Source organism: Galdieria sulphuraria (assembly GCF_000341285.1).
Source record: "Galdieria sulphuraria unplaced genomic scaffold scaf_32, whole genome shotgun sequence".
NCBI classification, from domain to species: Eukaryota; Rhodophyta; class Bangiophyceae; order Galdieriales; family Galdieriaceae; genus Galdieria; species Galdieria sulphuraria.
The window spans coordinates 11,149-28,718 of NW_005178443.1; the positions used below are offsets into that span (position 1 = coordinate 11,149).

Consider the following 17,570-nt stretch of genomic DNA (forward strand, 5'->3'; position numbering starts at 1 on the left):
GAACCAGCACGCTGTTCATTGCCACACTTGAACTTCAAGTGAACTCGACTTTGAGGTAACTTCTTTAAGGAAGGTGTTCTGAAATAACACTAAATATGAATAACATGACCCAAAGTATTATAGCTCACAAAAGAGCTTAAGGTTCCCTCTTTGTTATTTTAAACTTATTTTTCAATACTACTTATCGTTAGATAATGAAGAGTCTGTTTCAACACAGCTAAAAGCAACAATCTCACAACTTATTCATACTTGAGAAGACGATGAGTGAGCGTAATACCACAAACCGTATACAACACAGATGTAGTAAACCGAGAAAAGGATGTTCGTCGAGTAACAGAAGTATACTGTATGATCTTCGTAACAGTCGCAAAGCAAACCAGGCATACAACATGGCCCCCACCTCTTCGGAACTCGCAAAACGAAATTCGGACAAACCTACTTGGAACTGGTGAAAAAGATGGCCGAAACTGCACTGATAGGTCTCTTTACGTTCGGAGCCTGACGAGCAGAATCTTTTTGGAGAAGCTGAAAAAGGCTTCGTTGCTTTATGTAGATCAAAGGGAGTTGAGCAGCCCACACTTGAGTGGGCAGTCTACTATTTATTGTACCGATCAGCTTGTAATCAGATGGGTCTACAGTTTATGAAGCCTACAGACACATTCCTCCCTATCCAAACTTTCTAATTCCACAGCGACGGAAGACTTTGGGCATTCCTTCCGATCAATATCTTCTGATAGCATTTGATGAAATTGGTGTCCTAGACGAAAGTCTCGACGAATTTCATTTCAAGAGAACCCACGACGGTAGAGTTCGACCATACAACGACTTTTTCGGTATCATTAGTCAATTGTGCAAAGAACCCGACTTGTTTTTTATTGTTGTTGGGAAAAGCAAAGGCTTAAATATAAAAAATTACGTAGCTTCAGTCTCAAGAGTTCAGTTAGTATTTATTCCTCTTGCGCCGCATGAGAAACATAGTATCGTGGAACACTTGGAGAAAAGTTCTTCCTTTTTATTCACTAGGAGCCCAAAGGTTTCAGAAATTCTTTGTCACAAAGACTTCTCAACTAGTGAACTTGCAGAATTGTTGTTGGAATTGACTGGTGGTGTTCCTGGTTTACTTGTTCGAGCAATCAGTTACCTTCTGCTGTATAAATCATCCAACAACAATTTCTCATTATCTAAGGAAACCTTCTTGATCATAATGAATAACCTTCCAGTAACAAATTATTGTGTTGCGCCATTCTTACCTCGTCTGATAAGTCTCAGTGAGCAGCGTAAGCGCTTGTTAAGAATGCTTACGTTATTATCTTTGTATCGTATTCGATTTGATTTTGATGAAACTGTGCAAATAAGCTCAAATTCTGATGTGTTTTTGTTTGATCTAGTTACAGATATGTGTCTCTATCGTCGATTGGTTATAGAACCAGACCGCAACGAACGCTATGAAGTGTTGATTCCCAAGTTACTGATTGAATATATTGACCAAGGCGTAAAGGATGATCGTTTAGAATGGTTACTTTTACAAACTCTCAAGTCTCAATCTGTTGAATTCTTTTATGAGTCGAAATGTCGAATTTTGGAAGGTCTTATTGCGACACTGTTTTATTTACATTTTTCTCGGCATCCTACAAACAGCTCAATGTTTTCTACTCTTGGTCAATTGTCTCGTGTTTGGAATGAAATGAATTTACAATTTTCTTCCGAATCTGCTGCTTATTATATGAAATCTATACATTATACCAGAACTGTATCAGGAACAGAGAGAATGACATTTGGAAGCAATGATGAATGGGAAAGGATAGTGGAAGAAATGTTAGAATTTGAAAAGATATATATTCCATTTCATTCAACACCCTATAGTCCAGATATATTATTCAAGTTGCATGGAAGAACGAATGAGAAGAACTTGATGATTGTGGGTATTGCTTGTAAAGGCCGATGGAGTCGTAATGGTATTCTATGGAATGAAATTTTGGAAGAAGCTCACAAGTTTTTGAAACCAGTGCATGATCAAGTATTGACTAGTCATCCTACATGGCATTGTATGTTGATTATCATGAGTACTCAATTAGCAACAAACGTATCTGAGGACTTGAATCATTCTAGTCGTTGTTATTCATCTGGCGATAGTGTTGAAGAATTCGTGATTCCTCAAAACTGTGAATTGGTTATTCTTTCTGAAGCCGATGTAGAAAACTTTATTGGAAGAGCCTATTGAAGGGTTCTTAGAATTCCAAGTTTATATTTCAACTTGTTGTTCTCAGGTTCTCATCATCAAATGGAGGTGGTAGAGTATATCGAGTTATGAAAGTTTAGAAATCACATCGTATTAGCCTAACTCCATGTTATAGTTTAGAAAAAGTATTTTCCTGTACTGAAGGATCTAATAACAAAGCAATAGACGAGTTTTCAATCTATTCACAAAACGAATAAAAAAATTTAGGACCAACCCAACATTCAATCGGTATTTGAATGACTTGTCACTTTACTAGAGAGAATCAAACTTTATATAGAATAGTATTCGATATGTTACGTGCTTTTATATAATTCTTGGAATAACTCATCTATTCACTCTTTAATAACATTGTGCATTGGAAAGTACTAGAAAAGCTTTGTTTCTCTTAACATCAATAATGTGGGATTTTATTAAACCAAAGAAAGAACTGTTGGTTCTTGACTTTCTTTGAAAGGAATATTGTATAGAGAGAGACTCGAAAGCATGGGTCAATTGAACAGTGCTTCACATATTACCCGTAATTGGTTTTTATCCTTCCTGGAGAAATTCACTATGGACCGTTCTATCCGTGATCTTAGCGAAGCTACCTATAATTGTGTAGCGATAGGTCGTAACCCTAAAGTCACGAAACAAATGTATCAGCTGAATCAAAAGTGACAAGCAGTGGGTATTTCTGGAACTGATCAAGGGGAGCAATTCACTATTTATTGTAATCCATATCATTTTGGTACTGTAAAGAGCACATTTGCCTTGAATTATCTGGATTTACTCAGGAACATGGCATTGGCGGTGCTTTAGAGGGTTCTTCCTTGGGTTCTTACGATAAGGAGTTTTTCGAAACTTGAAAAACGCTGATCGTCTTTTTGTCATTCTGAAAAGCTTTGGTCAATTGCCTCCTGAGGAGAGAAGCTTCAATCGAGCAGTTTATTATTTGATGTTGTCTGTTGCCTATTGTGCAGTGAATACTCCAGAGCCGAATCCACTCGAGCCGTATGATAAAATACAACCAAGGCCTAAAGTGGTGCTTGACAAGATTCGTGATGTGTTGAATATGAAAACAAATGAATATCTTTTTGTCACTTTTGACAAAGTTGGTGCTTCTGAAGGAAAGAACAATTTCTTTGATCTGAAAGACACAACAGGTGATTATCTTACGATATACAATGACTTCTTTTCTGTCATTCGAGAACTCTGTCAATAACCCCATTTATCTCCTCTCAAGTTGGGAAAGCAGAGGCTGACGTATACGCAACAACTTAACGGATTCCTCTAATGTTCGATTGGAGTTATTGTCCCGTTCTTCTTTAGAAAAGAATCATATTGTTGAACATTTGTAGAAGAGTCCCTTTGTCTGTTTGCACAGGAAATCCTTCTGCGGGACAAGTTTTCTGTGATGAGAATTTTTCTACGAAAACTTGACAAATCTATTATTAGAATATATTGGGAGTTCGCGAGTCCATTAACAGTCGACATAGACATCCGTGTGTAATATGGAAGTAGAAATAAGAGTTTTCCACTATCCAAAGAGAGAGTCATGATAATAACGAATTATTTATGAGCGTCTCATACTTATCTTGATTGTTTCTTGTCTCATTTACAATTTTTCAACCAAGAAGAACGGCAATGATTCAATATGTTGTTGTAGTTAGCTCTGTTTGACCTTTGGTTTGATTTGTACGACACCGTTCAATTGGGTATAAATGAAAGCAATCCTTTACATGATTTGTCAAACGACGTGCTTTTTTGTCATTCCCAGTGCTTATAAGAAGATAAGAGCAAATGTATGGACTTTCGATTCCAAAGCTGTTGAGTGACCACAATATCGAACATTTCCTCCAAGACTCTGAAGAGAAAGTATCTTTCTGGACTCTATTGCTGAATTCCTTTAAGGCTTTCACGAGTCTTTTTTCACATTTTTGAAGAATACATTTCGACAAGGTCGTATTACGAGTTTTCACATTGTGATCCCAACAATATTCTATTTCCCACTCCTCAATTATTTCCCTTTTGGGATGGAATCGTCTAGCAATTCATTTCTCGATTAGCTGCACTTTATCTGAAGACTATTCATGATAGTGAGAGGATTACAGAAGGTGAGAGAGTCTCATTAGAAGAGACCGAACGGGAACGAACTGTGGATGATGTTTTGGAATTTGAAAAGACGTCTATGCCACTAGATTCAATGTGGTCCAGTCCGAATATATTATTCAATTACATAAAAAAGATATGAAGAAGAGTCGTTGAATGTTTGTGTTGCATGGCACTCTCAGTTACAGTTCTAATGACACACTTTGAGTGAAAGTCAAAAGGAAGGTCGTGAATTTTTTTAAACCTAATCAAGTCATGTCAAAGCATCCATATTAGCACTGTATGTTGATCACTCCAAGTACAAAGTTGGCTTGTATTGAATTCATTTTCTTGAAACATACGATTCGTTGTTGTTCTTCTGAGGATATTGTTGCTGGAGATTTTCTAGCTTCTCTTCATTCTGGTTTGGTAATTCTTTCTAAAAAGTTGTAGAAGATTTCATTTTAACAAGAGTGTCACAGATTCTAATGAAGTCTGGCGTATTCAAGAACAAACTACTTGTGAATACTGATTTTGAGAATATCAAACAAATGGTTCTCTCACTTCACTCGATTGCTTGAGCTTGAGTTTCCATTTTTTTTGTTGCCGCAAATTGGATAGCGATTTTGTGTTTTCCTTTTTTTGTGAAAGTTCATTTGAGAAACAGGATATGTTGCTATTTCATTTGCTTTACTAGAGAAATTATGAAAAAGTTTGACGACTAGCTGAACACAAGGCCGCTATAAAGTTCCTTAAAGTATACGAGTCTTATAAGAGCTGTCAACTTGCTAAAGATATAGCTCTAGTCATATTGACTCAAAACAATTATTTCAGTGTATTAGGAAACAGATGAAAGAGAGTCCAGTTTTTTCTTCAAACAATGGCAAAGGGAGTATATCAGGAAATATTTTGAGTCTCGAAAGTTGTCTTTCTAGGCAAATCGGTAACAAGTTTCTCTTCCTTTTCAAATTGCATATGGATGAAAGAAAAAAACATGCAAACGAGGAGACATTCTACTATGAAAAAATTCTTAGTTAAGCTGTTGTGGCTTTGCAGAAGACACGGTGATTGAACGATCACTCAAGTTTGTAAGAAGCCTTGAATCGGCGTTGAGATCCTGTTATATTCAAAACTTTCTATTTGTGCCACGAATGTTTCGAGACTTTGGTTACTTTCTTCTTCTCTCTTTGTTGAGCTTAAGCTGCATTTCTAGAATTGAACACAACGCAGATGTCGTTCTTTTTCATTTCGAGTAATGATGAACAAATTTCAATGATTCTCTTACATGGTTGCATACAGTTTTTGAAACAATATGAAAGCGATCTCAGAGTTATTTGTAGACTTTTTAATGTAAAAGGATTCTTAGAAGACAGTACAATAGTGCTTTTAGAACGTATTCATCTTTCAGTTCTTCATTCAAAAATTGCAGAGAAAACGACACTAATAAGCTGAAAACAATTTTTGACTATTGTAAAATAATATTGGTTCGCAGCTTTGAAGACCTATGATGGCTTCTTACAGCCTAAGAGTTCCTCACAGTCACTGCATAGAATGGTTTTAGACTTTTAGCCATTCTATTAAAACAAGTTATTCGAGTCAAAATTTTTGCCTTTTTGGAGCTTCATTTTATTTTTATGTTCGACAAAGACAAACAACATTTTGGAATAAGATGCTGTCGTTTATGAAAAAGAAGCTCTTCAAAGCCTTCGGCATGTTTTTAACAAAATGGTTCGCATTTGCTAGGACACTAGTGTTCATAGCAGTAAATGTTTCGTTCTTGCATGATTCATAAAGCAAGTCTCAGTGATACAGCACACATTGTTAAGGATGAATATTTTACCAATCTGTTGAAAGAAGGTGGCTTCTTCAAAGAAAATGTTGGATTTTTATTGGCTGATTTACAAGATTTTACAATTCTATGGTATATATATAACTGTTGAAGGAGGTCATAAAGGCATTTTTTAGTATTTGAACAGGTAGAGCCTTGATACTGTCAATTGTTTTCTAGAAATATCCAAAGTTTGTCGGGAGATATATGTGTGACATTTGTACTGACTATGTCTATGACAACAAAATGGATATTCATTTTGAGTATGACGTACGCAGTTTGAATAAAGTTTTAGGATTTTTTTCATAAAGAGGCGAGGTCAAGTAATTGGCAGGTATTAGAAAGGTCAAAAGGGATTCGGCACGATATCAGACGATTCAAAACTTACATTAACAAATAAATTTCAAATGATGATCAACAAGAACACAAACTTTTTATCATCTAAATGTTGATATTCTAGCTATTCAGCCTTCGGATGAAGAAAGGTACAATTGAAAACAGACATCAAGTCACTTTTGTTTCTTTTTCATTCTTGTTGTCGTTCTTCACTTTTGGAAAAGATCTATTACATAGAAGCTTGAAAGAATGATAAAAATCAAAAACAAAATACTGCTCACTGATATCCAAAGTGAAAAAAGCTAGTCTTGAAGAGACTATCAAGTATAGCCATGGATCCAACGCTATCTCCAAAGCTGCAACTGGAACGAAGATGATGCATAGAATGATTCACCTAAGCAACACTGTTTAGCTAAACCTTTCCGTCTCAAGATAACGTACTGGTGAATATCTTTTCAATGAGCCAAGAAAGAAATCATATCCACTGTGATCATAAGGACCAAGGATGGCATTTTCAACTATGATTAACAAGTCGAAATATGCATTGGCGCGGATCATAGCCAATGGAACCTTCATAGTAGTCATGATATTCATTCTTGAATGTCAACATTGACAAACATTCGTTCTTACCAAAATGGCAACCACAATTTCCAAGAAATAGTCAATCATACTCATATAATGTTGAGAGATTCCAACAGAACCCTTGGTTCTAACACTGGTTATTACTTCAGTAGCACAAATTCATTGTGATATTACCTATGATGAACGTTGTGTCCTAACAGAGTAAATCCCCATTTCGAATGTAACAACCATCTATGAGCACTATAAAATATGATTTCTTCATAAACCGAAAAAAGACTCAAAAAGATAGGCAGCTTCCAAAGTGGAAAGGTAGTTTCCTGTTTTATTCATACGATGAGTCCATATAGTCAAGCAATGAAGAAAGAGAACTAACTTGTGAGGGAGTACGAAAAGCCCATCCGAGTTTCTCAGCGAAGATGCAACTAGGTAAGAAGAACACAAGCTGGTTAAACAATACTCTAGGCAATAACTTTTGCAACACTTCAAAAAGGTACGCAGGTAATGGAGATAAATCAGCCTTACTTGTAGGTATGTCATCTCATCAGAATCATGAAGCTTGTATTTGCGAAATAGCTTCCAATAATCTGAAATACCGAAAAATGCACAGCTATAAGTCTCAGCATTAGAAGACCCGGACATTTCATTGAAACTTTTTCTTACACGAGGTGAAAAACTACAAAGTATATAGAAAAACAGGTTACCGACAGTGGGAGCTCTAAACTCCTGCTTAGCTCTACAGGTTCTACCAAATATAGCTTGGATATAAGTTTCATTTTACTAAAATAATCTTTTTGTTTCAGGAAAACAGCTCTAACAAGCCACCATAATCAATGCACAGGCTTAAATGATTTCGAGTAAAGGACATTTGTTGTCCAAGTGGCAAGATCGAATTTCCCGATCGCTCGTAGCTTCTTCAAGCATGAATTTCTTCTTATGCACCCATTTCTTCAGTCACATGGAGAAAATCCAAGACACTCCGAGATTGAAGTATTTGAGAATGTGTCACTTTGACAATGAGATCGAGATCTTATTTAAAAAGAAACAAATGAACTAAGATAGAGTTAGAGATAGTCCTTTGAAAAAGTCCAAAAAGTAGTCAGAGATATGAGTGGTATTGAATTGCAAGAAGATGCTGACGTCCAAAAAACTCAAGATACAGAAATTGTTTATAACAATAGAGAGAAACAAGACTATGTTACTCAACTAGAAGCTTCTTTGGATGAAGAAGAAGTGAAAAAAGAACTTGAGATACTGAAAGAAGAGTCTTTAAAGTTCACAGGATTTTCATTTCGTACCCATACATTATTCAAAAAGGGTGGTCGTCATATGACATTAATTTTAGGCATCTTCGCTTCTATTGGAGGCTTTATATTTGGAATGGATCAAGGAGTTATTAGTGGTGCATTGTTGTTTATGCCAAAGGATCTCAGTTTGACATCTGGAGAAGAGTCTATGGTAACCGGTTTCATGCCTCTAGGAGCAGTTCTTGGGGCAACTATGTAAGTAGTTGCAATATTTTCGTATATGTCCACAAGGCTCAAGTCCATGATCTTAGAGCTTATCCATTGAATGAATGGCTTGGAAGAAAAATCAGCATTATCATTGCTTGTTTGTTTTATTCCGTTGGAGGAATATTACAAGCGGATGCGCATAATTTTGGAATGATTCTATCTGGTCGTATTATATTGGGTGTTGGACTTGGTTTAGAATGCACTGCTTGTCCTGTATACATTTCAGAGAGTTGTACTAAAAGATGGCGAGGAGGTTTGGTTTCACTTTATCAATTTATGATTTGCTTTGGACTATTTTGTGCCTACATTGTTGCCGCAATATTTGTCAACGTTCCAGGCAATTGGAGATATATGTTAGGAAGTACTTTGGTTTTTTCTTCTATTTTGCTAATTGCGATGTGCACTATGCCAGAAACTCCTAGATGGTTAATGAGAAAAGGACGGGAGGCACAATCCTATAGGGTATGGAGAATTGTCAGAGGCTTTGATACAGAAGAAGAAAGAAATGAGTTTTACATTATGAAAAAGACAGTGGAAAGGGAATTGAGAAATTCAAAAGACAGATGGATCATTATGGATCTTATCCGAGTACATCGCTGTCGTCATGCTGCTATCTTTGGAGCTATTATCGCTATTCTCGAACAATTTTCTGGCATTAACTCCATCAATTATTACATGTCTACATTGATGCATGAAGTTGGATTTAGTAGAGTTCATGCAGTATATTCTAGCATGATTGGTTCAGGAACATTGTTACTTTTCACTATTCCTGCCATCTACTTAATGGACAGAATGGGAAGAAGAGCTTTATGGCTAAGTTTACTTCCAGGAGTGGTTATCGGCTGTTTCATCATTGGATTTAGTTTTCGAGCCTCCAACATTCACATTGAAGAAGGTATATACATTTGGGGTATCATAACTTATTACATGTTTTGGGGATCTGGTATGGGACCTTATACGTGGGTCATCGGTTCTGAGATATTTCCAACTTATATCCGAAGTGAAGGAATGGCACTTGTAACATGGTGGACCTATATTGGAAACTTTCTTACCACTTATCTATTTACAAGAATGAAAACTGCAATGACTGGTCCCGGAATTTTTATCGGATTTTATGGAGGCTTTGTTGTGCTTTCTTGGTTTTATGGATTGTTGATGATGCCAGAAACGAAAGATAAGACTTTGGAAGAAATAGATGCACTGTTTTCCATGTCTATGCCTGCATTGGCAAAGCACAATTGGAATAATGCTAAGAAAACGACGAATGATTTACTTCATTTTAGACTCAAGGAAGTATGGAAAATAGAGTAACTTTGTGGCCCGGAATGAAGATATATCTACATGCTTGTCTCTTTGTTCATTGTTGCATGATAAAGAACCAAAGATAAGGCGAAATGTTTTCATTTCTCTCCTATATCATTCACATCGTCCAAAAAAGGAAACAATGTGTTTTATATAGTTGGAAGTCACGTTTTACGAGGTTGCTTGAGAGTTGAAAAGCAAGAAAAAATTTTTCGTCGGCTCTGGAAAAGTGACGATACAAGCTAAGGCAGTAGAAAGGAAGAAATACAGCGATTTGTAGAGGTTTTAAAGTTGTAATAGATAAACAAATTGCATGTAACACTTGGAATAATGTGTCATTTCGTTCAACCGATAAGATTTCGTCGAAACTTTCCTCTTTAAAAATTGTTTCCAATGAAATGCTTCGTATCTTGTCTTTGCAGGAAATTTTGATATTATTCTTCTTTTACATTTGTAGCATGAAGAGAATTCTAGTAAATGTACAACGACGTTTTATCAAACAAAATTGAACAGTCTTTATCTGAGGATGGAAAGGTATCTCGGGAAAACTGGTAAAATAGAGAATTTTCACAGATTATTTTGGCGTGGAAAGAATCGAAGAGTCATAGGGCCCTAACAGACAAAAAATGACGTATGAAGAGCACATGGAGTGTGTTATGAACAAAGGATCCAACTGAGATTACGTCTGGATTCCTGTAAAATGACTCGGAAATATTCTGCGGAAAGAAGATGTATTTATTGGCTCATTAGTGGATAGAATGACTCCAGTGAATAGAGAGAATTCTGGATAAATAAACGCTTGCTAATGTTTGGGTGAGTCATTGAATAACAAAAAAGTAGCTAGTCTAATTCCAACCAAATGAATGTCTCCATAAAATCCATCAAATAGCTTATATTTATTGTAGAATTCGTCAAGTTGATAAAGTTGCAGCTGACTGTAAACATCCACAAATAAATGATTAAAACTCCATAATGTTCTTTCCAAAACCTCGGAGACGAGTGGGGTAAACTCCAAAAAGCGTTATCGAAGCGAGACACTAAACTGTGCTAGGGAAAACTAGAGTATACAATATTAAGCTTGTAATATAGATTCCTTCAGTGACTTTCATGTGAAATGAAATCAAACCCAACTAGAAGGTTGCTCAATGATACAGCAATTCCAGGAAAAATGGCCGTTATTCGTTTATCCAGCTTGTTGCGAAAAATAGACATTTGGCTTCTCGTTTCCAGAAAAGAATGCTTACTTCAGCTTGACAAAGATTTAGAAATATTGAATTGAATGAAAATAAACCAGCTCATGAAACAAGAGAGAAAATATCATAGAAAACAGAATCGATACCATTTAATGAAATTTCGGTGCGATAAGAAAAAAATATGACTTGTTTTTACACACCGTGGAACAGCAACAGCATCTGAAAAGGTAAAATGGGCTCTTCTTCAAAAGTTTCCTCTATGCAGTGATACGCTATTTCGAGCTTCTACAAAAGTGGTGATATCTCAGTGTCCTCGAGATTGCAATCTTCACTCCATAACAGTAACCTTCAACTTCTACTGTTTTAATTGGCCGTCATGAACTTTTGAAAAAGTTTCCTAATGAAATAATTGGAGAAATATTGGATTCCTTTCGAACCCACTAGACTTCATGAAAGAGAAGAATCACTTACAGCAATTTTTAGAACAAATGTTGTTTCGCTTTGTTAAACGATGCGAACGTTTGAGTCGCCAACTGTGATGTCTTCAATTGGTTACAAACTATGAAGTGTTAGAAATTCTTGGAATTCAATAAGAAAATAGAAACATGGTTTGAAACACAAGATCAAAGGGACAGACTTTTGGGAATTGTATTAGATGGTCGTGGAGTTTCAATCGAAAAATTAACCTCATTCGTTTAGTCAGAGTTCGACGAGACTCTTGGCTTCCTTCTGGTTCGTTCAAAACGATACCATGAAACAAAAAAGATCATTGCTCACTACTTATGCTACATTTTTTTACATTCGCTTACAGTGAACCTAACTGTTGAAAAATTCCTTCTAGCTCACCCTCCTCATAGTAGCCATGACACAGGAGATCTCTGGTCTCTTAAGAAAGCTATGAAACAGTTCACGGGTTTCCTTTAAGCTCCAAAGTACATAGAGAGATAATCAAGATCGTCGAAAATTTGGCACAAACTGCGTCTGTTGGTTAAAGCATATGGTAGCAACTCAAAATCCAACAGATTTATCTTCCTGCAACTTGAACTTTGAAGAGATCTTCCTCTTTGCTTCGCAATTTACTTTGAAAGCGCTATAATACTTAAGATAAATTAACGACAGCAGAAGAAACTGATTTCGTGTTGAGCTTATTTAAAAATAAACGTTGCTTGAATGAGAGAAATGAATGCTGTTGTAAAAAACGGTACAGGAAATCATAGAAGAGTATTAACAGTACAAAGCCTCCGACAATCGATTGGACAGGGTAAATGAACAATCTGATTTAGGTTATGGCGAGGGCCGGTACGAGCTGAATGTCAGTTATTGCACAACCTGTACTACAAACTAGATCTATTTATATTGTGCTAAGAGTCATTATTGTTTAAGAAAATTGTTTGTTTCACTAGGAATTGTAACTCTAGCAACTTGCGTTGATTTTCAAGAACACGTAGGGAATCTAGAAGAAATGTCTATTGCGGTTGAGACACAACTTAGTTCTACCGAAGACTTGAAGAGAGTGGTGGGCTACAAGGCAGTGGATGACTATGTACATTCTGGAATGGTTGTTGGACTGGGAACTGGCTCTACAGCCTACTATGCCATTGAGCGTTTAGGTCAGAAGTTACAAGAGGGCTCGCTTTGTGACGTTGTGGGCATCCCTACTTCTACAAAGACAGAGAATCAAGCCAAGTCGTTACATATTCCTCTGGTTACCTTGGATACTCATCCTGTCGTAGATGTAGCAATAGATGGAGCAGATGAAGTTGACAAATATTTGAACCTGGTAAAGGGAAGAGGTGGCTCACTTTTTCGCGAAAAGATGATTGAAGCAGAAGCCAGGAAATTGGTCGTTATTGTGGATGAGTCAAAGTTAGTAGAAGGATTGGGAATGACAGGAGCTGTACCTGTTGAAGTTACCCCTTTTTGTTGGAAGCATACCTTGCGTCGGTTACTTGGAGTGGAGTGTCTCGCAGAATGTAACGTTTCAGCAACTATAAGACGTGAAAAGGGAAATATTTATGTTACTGATAATAATAACTACATTGTAGACCTTTTCTTGGACAGGCCTATCCCAGATATTTTTTTAGCAGCCCGGCAAATTTCAGAGATAGTAGGAGTAGTAGAACATGGCATATTCTTGAACATGGCAAACTTATGTATAGTTTCTGGAAAAGAGGGAACTCGAGTAATCGAAAGAAAATGTTGAATATTATTGAGCTCTATATGCGTATATAGTCCCTATCTGTAGAGCCTTTTCTAAATATGACTCGTTAATAGGAACTCATTATGACCAAGAAAACTGAAGGAATATAACCTTTATGTACTATTTTGTTCCAATTGAAAGAATCCAAAGTGATAGTTGCTTTATAGAAGACTTTGAAAAGGGTTTTGTGATAGTGATCAGAAAACTTTCTTACATCTGCTTCACAGAAAGGGCAATTGTTCCATTGACACATGAAGCTCCTCACGAGTTACTTGACTTTTACTGACTGAAAGCTGCCTCTTTAGTTTTTCAGGAATGCATTCCTCACTTGCACTTAACAAATCGTAAAAAAAAAAAGGATTGGGTGATACAGGAAATTCAATATACTCTATTGTATCAAGAAAATATTCTCGAACTCTGCTAAATGTATTCATATCATTTAATTAGGTATTGTATTTGGAACGTTTATTGAAGTAGCATAATAAAACAAGCTACGTTAAGGCGAAGATTTATTTCAATAGTAGATTGGGAGAGATATTGTCTGCTCTGGACCAAATGCTTTGTTAGCTTTGTAGTATCCCAGTGTTTGCAGACAATTTGTTTGAGTCGACCTCATTCAAAATATATCTTCACAAGAAACAATGGCAACATTCTTCGCTTATTAGGATAGCTCTTTAGCATGTATTAATGTTTTCTAAAAAAGCCATTTCCATTTACCTTGCTGATAGTTGTAAAGATAATGAAGTTGATAAGTTCAAACACTAAAAAAGCAAACATGTGTCGACAACCTACAAATATCGAAGGAATGGGAGATATGTCGACAAGCTTCCAGTCAGTGAATTGTGATTTTGAACCACTCTCTGCCTGGCTTCTTTTCAAGTAGCCCATAGCAGTTCCACTCATTCTGCTTAAAACCTCAGTCATTGAATCTTTTTTGATAATGAAAGTTCTAAGAGTTCTATTTTACGTTCATGTTTTGTTCAAAGTTGCAACAAAACGAAGAATGAAATTTCTAACAAGGAATGGTCTCATTCTGAAACTAAACTAAAATGAATACATGCTATTATCAAGCGAAAAATTTCTAGCGTCCAGTTATCTTCAGTGAGTAATATCGATTGCAAATTCGAGTCTGTAAGTTTGATTTCTTTCAAGAAGTATAGCGATAACTGAAATACAATTCTTTCTTTGAAATTTGCAGACCGACATTGGAGACCGACAAATTAACCGAGACTTCCCAGAAATACTTTTTTTACTGTCTTTCAATGCTTATAGAAATAAATAGCTTGTAAATGAGCACTCAAGTTATTTGAGAATGCAAACGGAAACGAAATTTACCAACATGTTATTGTGGACCCTTGTGTTCGCTTTGGAATCATTTTCTAAAGGTCGTTAAGAGTTACGTGTTTCCTTTTCAACTTGCCGGAAGGCAGAGAATTCGGTTCCCTGTGTGAATTTATTACATCCTTTGACTGACTATTGAAGACGTCTTGTTTGTAAGAAGATTCAATGGGGAGTCGGACAATATACCGGAATGATATGGTCCGTCTGTTTTTGTTGAGCACAGAAATCACCAATAATGATAGAGCCACGCATCTTTCTTTTATAAAGTGGAAGACTCAGCTACCTTTAAGGTCCATAGAGATTGTTGTCAATAGACTGTTTTCATTGAGGCTTCTGGTTCTGTCAGATTCAGAAGATTGTCGAATAGTGTTGGGACGTAATTGACAGAACTATAAGGCAACAAGTTGACAGTGGACACGATAGAAATATTTTTGATGATGTCTCTATTGGGTCAAACTCAATTATCGTCTTATCTTTCTAACTAAGATTATACCTTGTATCATTGAGAGTTATTACTAGTTGGTGCAGTGGATCGTATACTCTTGGTCTTATTTTGTTAGAAGACGGATGGTAAAATTTTTTGAGATACACAAGGAGAGTGTAAACACCATTGATGTACAGAGACGAAATCAGTCTAATAATTAGTGCGTCAGAAGATATTGCAATGAATCAGATAGACCTTCGAACACCTGAAAAAGCGACAACTCAAGGTAAGTGAGAAGTTTTGAGAGTCATGTTGTAGAGTTTGTATTCATGTTGTCATCTTAGGGACTTTCCAAGCTATGCTTAAGAGCGTAATGTTGAATTCTAATTTTACATATGAGTTGTTGTGACTTGTAATACTCAGTAGCTTTTCTTGATGGAGTTTATACATTTTCATTAATTGTTTTAGATTCTAATTTTTATTTTTTGAGTGACAAATGTTGTCTGATGCAACCAACGCGACGTACTGTCTATTATAGAAACTGTTAAGGATCATCACCACTTATCGCTTTCGTTTTGTTCTTTTCAGCTTTGGAATCTCAAAAACTTACTTTCAACACTTTCTTCTAATTCAATGAATCAGTTACAGCAGTTTTGTTGTCATATTGTTGTGAAATCGTTTGTATATTCTTTACCCAAAACATGACGGACCAAGAATTTCTGAAAGAAAGGTTTAAATTTGTATCTGAAAGGAAACAGATTCAAATTCTAAGAACTCTGCGTCGTATTGTTTCAGTATCTGCTTTTGGCTTGTGAATATTTCAACAAATTGTGTGAAAATAGTTGAAAATGTATGAAAATATCGAAATAGTTGGTTGAGATCAACTTGGCAAAGCTCTCATGTGGTTCTCAAAGCCTCCGATATTTACAATTGGAATCAATTTGTGGTTTGTGATTAATTGTATTAGTGGCTCACCTGTAATTACTTGCAGTTCTTAGTTGGATTCTCTATGGCTTCAGAGGATGGCCAGACGATGTCGATGCTGCAGTTTCTGACTTTAAAAGTTTTCTGAGCAACAGATTTCAAACGCAGCAGCCCAACCCATCTCTTTGTATTTCTGCCTCTATTTTTCGTTCCTTTTGATTAAGCTTCTGGAGGTTTGATATATTCATCTTTATTTAAGATTCACATGCTTTTCTAATAATTAAATGGAGACTTGTGTTTTCAACTGTTTTTATATTTTTTTCATGTCGTGGAATATCATTAAAAAGTCAATAGTATCCTAGAAAGAATGCAATTTGATCAAATGAAGCTCTTGACCTTGTTAAGGAAACATTTCATTTGAAAAGATGGCTGTCATCCAATGAAATGAGACTTTCTCATGATACTCAACTGTGCACTATGAAGTATATTTATGACTTTATGTAATCCTAGATGTTTACCATGATGCAAAGTTTATCTTAAAAGTTGAGAAACATATGTCTTGCCTTATCATGTAGACAAGGACAATCGACATGTAGACATAAGAAGTTGTAGAATTTTTGCAATATGCATTGCTATACACAGGCATGAAGAAGAACAAGAATAAAGAGAAGTGTGTCCTGTAGAAGTTCCTACTGCGTCTGTCAAGGAAGATTCCATCTTGCCTAAATTACCGAGTTTCTCCTGTAGAAGTGTATCCGTGGGACATCATAAGAGATTTCTGTGACATTTGAATATAGAAATGAATATCAAAGAAGTTCATTTTATTTCTGGAACGTTTTTCCTTTTGTGTTATCTAAAAGTAAAATTAGCATAGATTGAGCAACATATTGTTTATATGTGCATTGGCTTGAACATCTTAGGCCATTTTCATGTTTGGAGTTTTGACAGCTGCATGTTGTCGGGTTTTCACAAAGCTGATTTGGATGCAGTGAATTGTATTTTGGTAAGTTTGCTCTATTTCTCTTTATGATTGTTTATTGCTATATTTAGCCACATCTATTCCAACCTCTCACAGCGAAGAGTAATGTTGACACTCACATCCAGTTTTGGATGCTTCATGCCTATCATAAGAAGTTGAATGAAATCCTTCAAAAACCACAAGAAATGAGTGGCTCTCGAATAAGTTATTTGCAATATTCATATTATGTTTCAATAAGGAAATAAACTGACTGAGTTTTTCATTCAAATGCTTGGTAATATGGTAGCAGAAGGAGCTTGTATTATTTATTAAGTGTGTTAGATACTGAATTGCCTTATTGATAGATGGCAGTACATAAAAAAGTTCTACAAGGGTTTCTGATAGCTCTCCTTTTGTTTTGTGCAACAACTGAAAGGCATGTAACGAACGAAAGCTATGCATCTATAGAAAACAACGAGTAGCACTATAGCTGAAAGTTTTTGTGGAGAGGTTGTATCAAGAATCATTTGAAGACTATCCAATCAGTGGAAATAACAACTTGATGAATCTATAAGGAAATGGATTGGTTAGTAATCAACTGCAAAATACTCTGAATTCACAATGTGAAAGAATGACATTTCTACTTCAGTTGGAGGAAGATTCGT

At 35.9% G+C, this 17,570-nt stretch overlaps 6 protein-coding genes across 6 annotated transcripts; 5 read left to right on the forward strand and 1 right to left on the reverse strand.

Moving 5' to 3' along the window:
* The first annotated feature begins 1,192 nt into the window (after positions 1-1,192).
* Positions 1,193-2,452, forward strand: Gasu_37600 (archaeal ATPase). The gene has a single exon (XM_005705170.1). It carries the CDS (start codon positions 1,205-1,207, stop codon positions 2,219-2,221), a length of 1,017 nt encoding a protein of 338 aa, XP_005705227.1. The 5' UTR covers positions 1,193-1,204; the 3' UTR covers positions 2,222-2,452.
* Positions 2,453-2,942: 490 nt separating this feature from the next.
* Positions 2,943-3,955, forward strand: Gasu_37610 (uncharacterized protein). The gene has a single exon (XM_005705171.1). The coding sequence runs from the start codon at positions 3,174-3,176 to the stop codon at positions 3,438-3,440; it is 267 nt and encodes an 88-aa protein (XP_005705228.1). The 5' UTR covers positions 2,943-3,173; the 3' UTR covers positions 3,441-3,955.
* A 637-nt stretch (positions 3,956-4,592) lies between these two features.
* On the forward strand, positions 4,593-5,693 carry Gasu_37620 (uncharacterized protein). Its single transcript, XM_005705172.1, has 2 exons — positions 4,593-4,730; positions 4,846-5,693. Exons 1-2 carry the CDS (start codon positions 4,610-4,612, stop codon positions 5,001-5,003), a joined length of 279 nt encoding a protein of 92 aa, XP_005705229.1. The 5' UTR covers positions 4,593-4,609; the 3' UTR covers positions 5,004-5,693.
* An 814-nt stretch (positions 5,694-6,507) lies between these two features.
* Positions 6,508-7,892, reverse strand: Gasu_37630 (fatty acid hydroxylase). Its single transcript, XM_005705173.1, has 8 exons — positions 7,713-7,892; positions 7,575-7,659; positions 7,426-7,521; positions 7,227-7,369; positions 7,101-7,179; positions 6,912-7,040; positions 6,752-6,864; positions 6,508-6,696 (listed from the first exon to the last, which is right to left on the reverse strand). The coding sequence occupies exons 1-8, from the start codon at positions 7,823-7,825 to the stop codon at positions 6,639-6,641; spliced, it is 816 nt and encodes a 271-aa protein (XP_005705230.1). The 5' UTR covers positions 7,826-7,892; the 3' UTR covers positions 6,508-6,638.
* A 220-nt stretch (positions 7,893-8,112) lies between these two features.
* On the forward strand, positions 8,113-10,358 carry Gasu_37640 (MFS transporter, SP family, sugar:H+ symporter). The gene is made up of 2 exons (XM_005705174.1): positions 8,113-8,551; positions 8,608-10,358. Exons 1-2 carry the CDS (start codon positions 8,157-8,159, stop codon positions 9,872-9,874), a joined length of 1,662 nt encoding a protein of 553 aa, XP_005705231.1. The 5' UTR covers positions 8,113-8,156; the 3' UTR covers positions 9,875-10,358.
* Positions 10,359-12,302: 1,944 nt separating this feature from the next.
* On the forward strand, positions 12,303-13,953 carry Gasu_37650 (ribose 5-phosphate isomerase). Its single transcript, XM_005705175.1, has one exon. It carries the CDS (start codon positions 12,521-12,523, stop codon positions 13,259-13,261), a length of 741 nt encoding a protein of 246 aa, XP_005705232.1. The 5' UTR covers positions 12,303-12,520; the 3' UTR covers positions 13,262-13,953.
* The last annotated feature ends 3,617 nt before the right edge of the window (positions 13,954-17,570 follow it).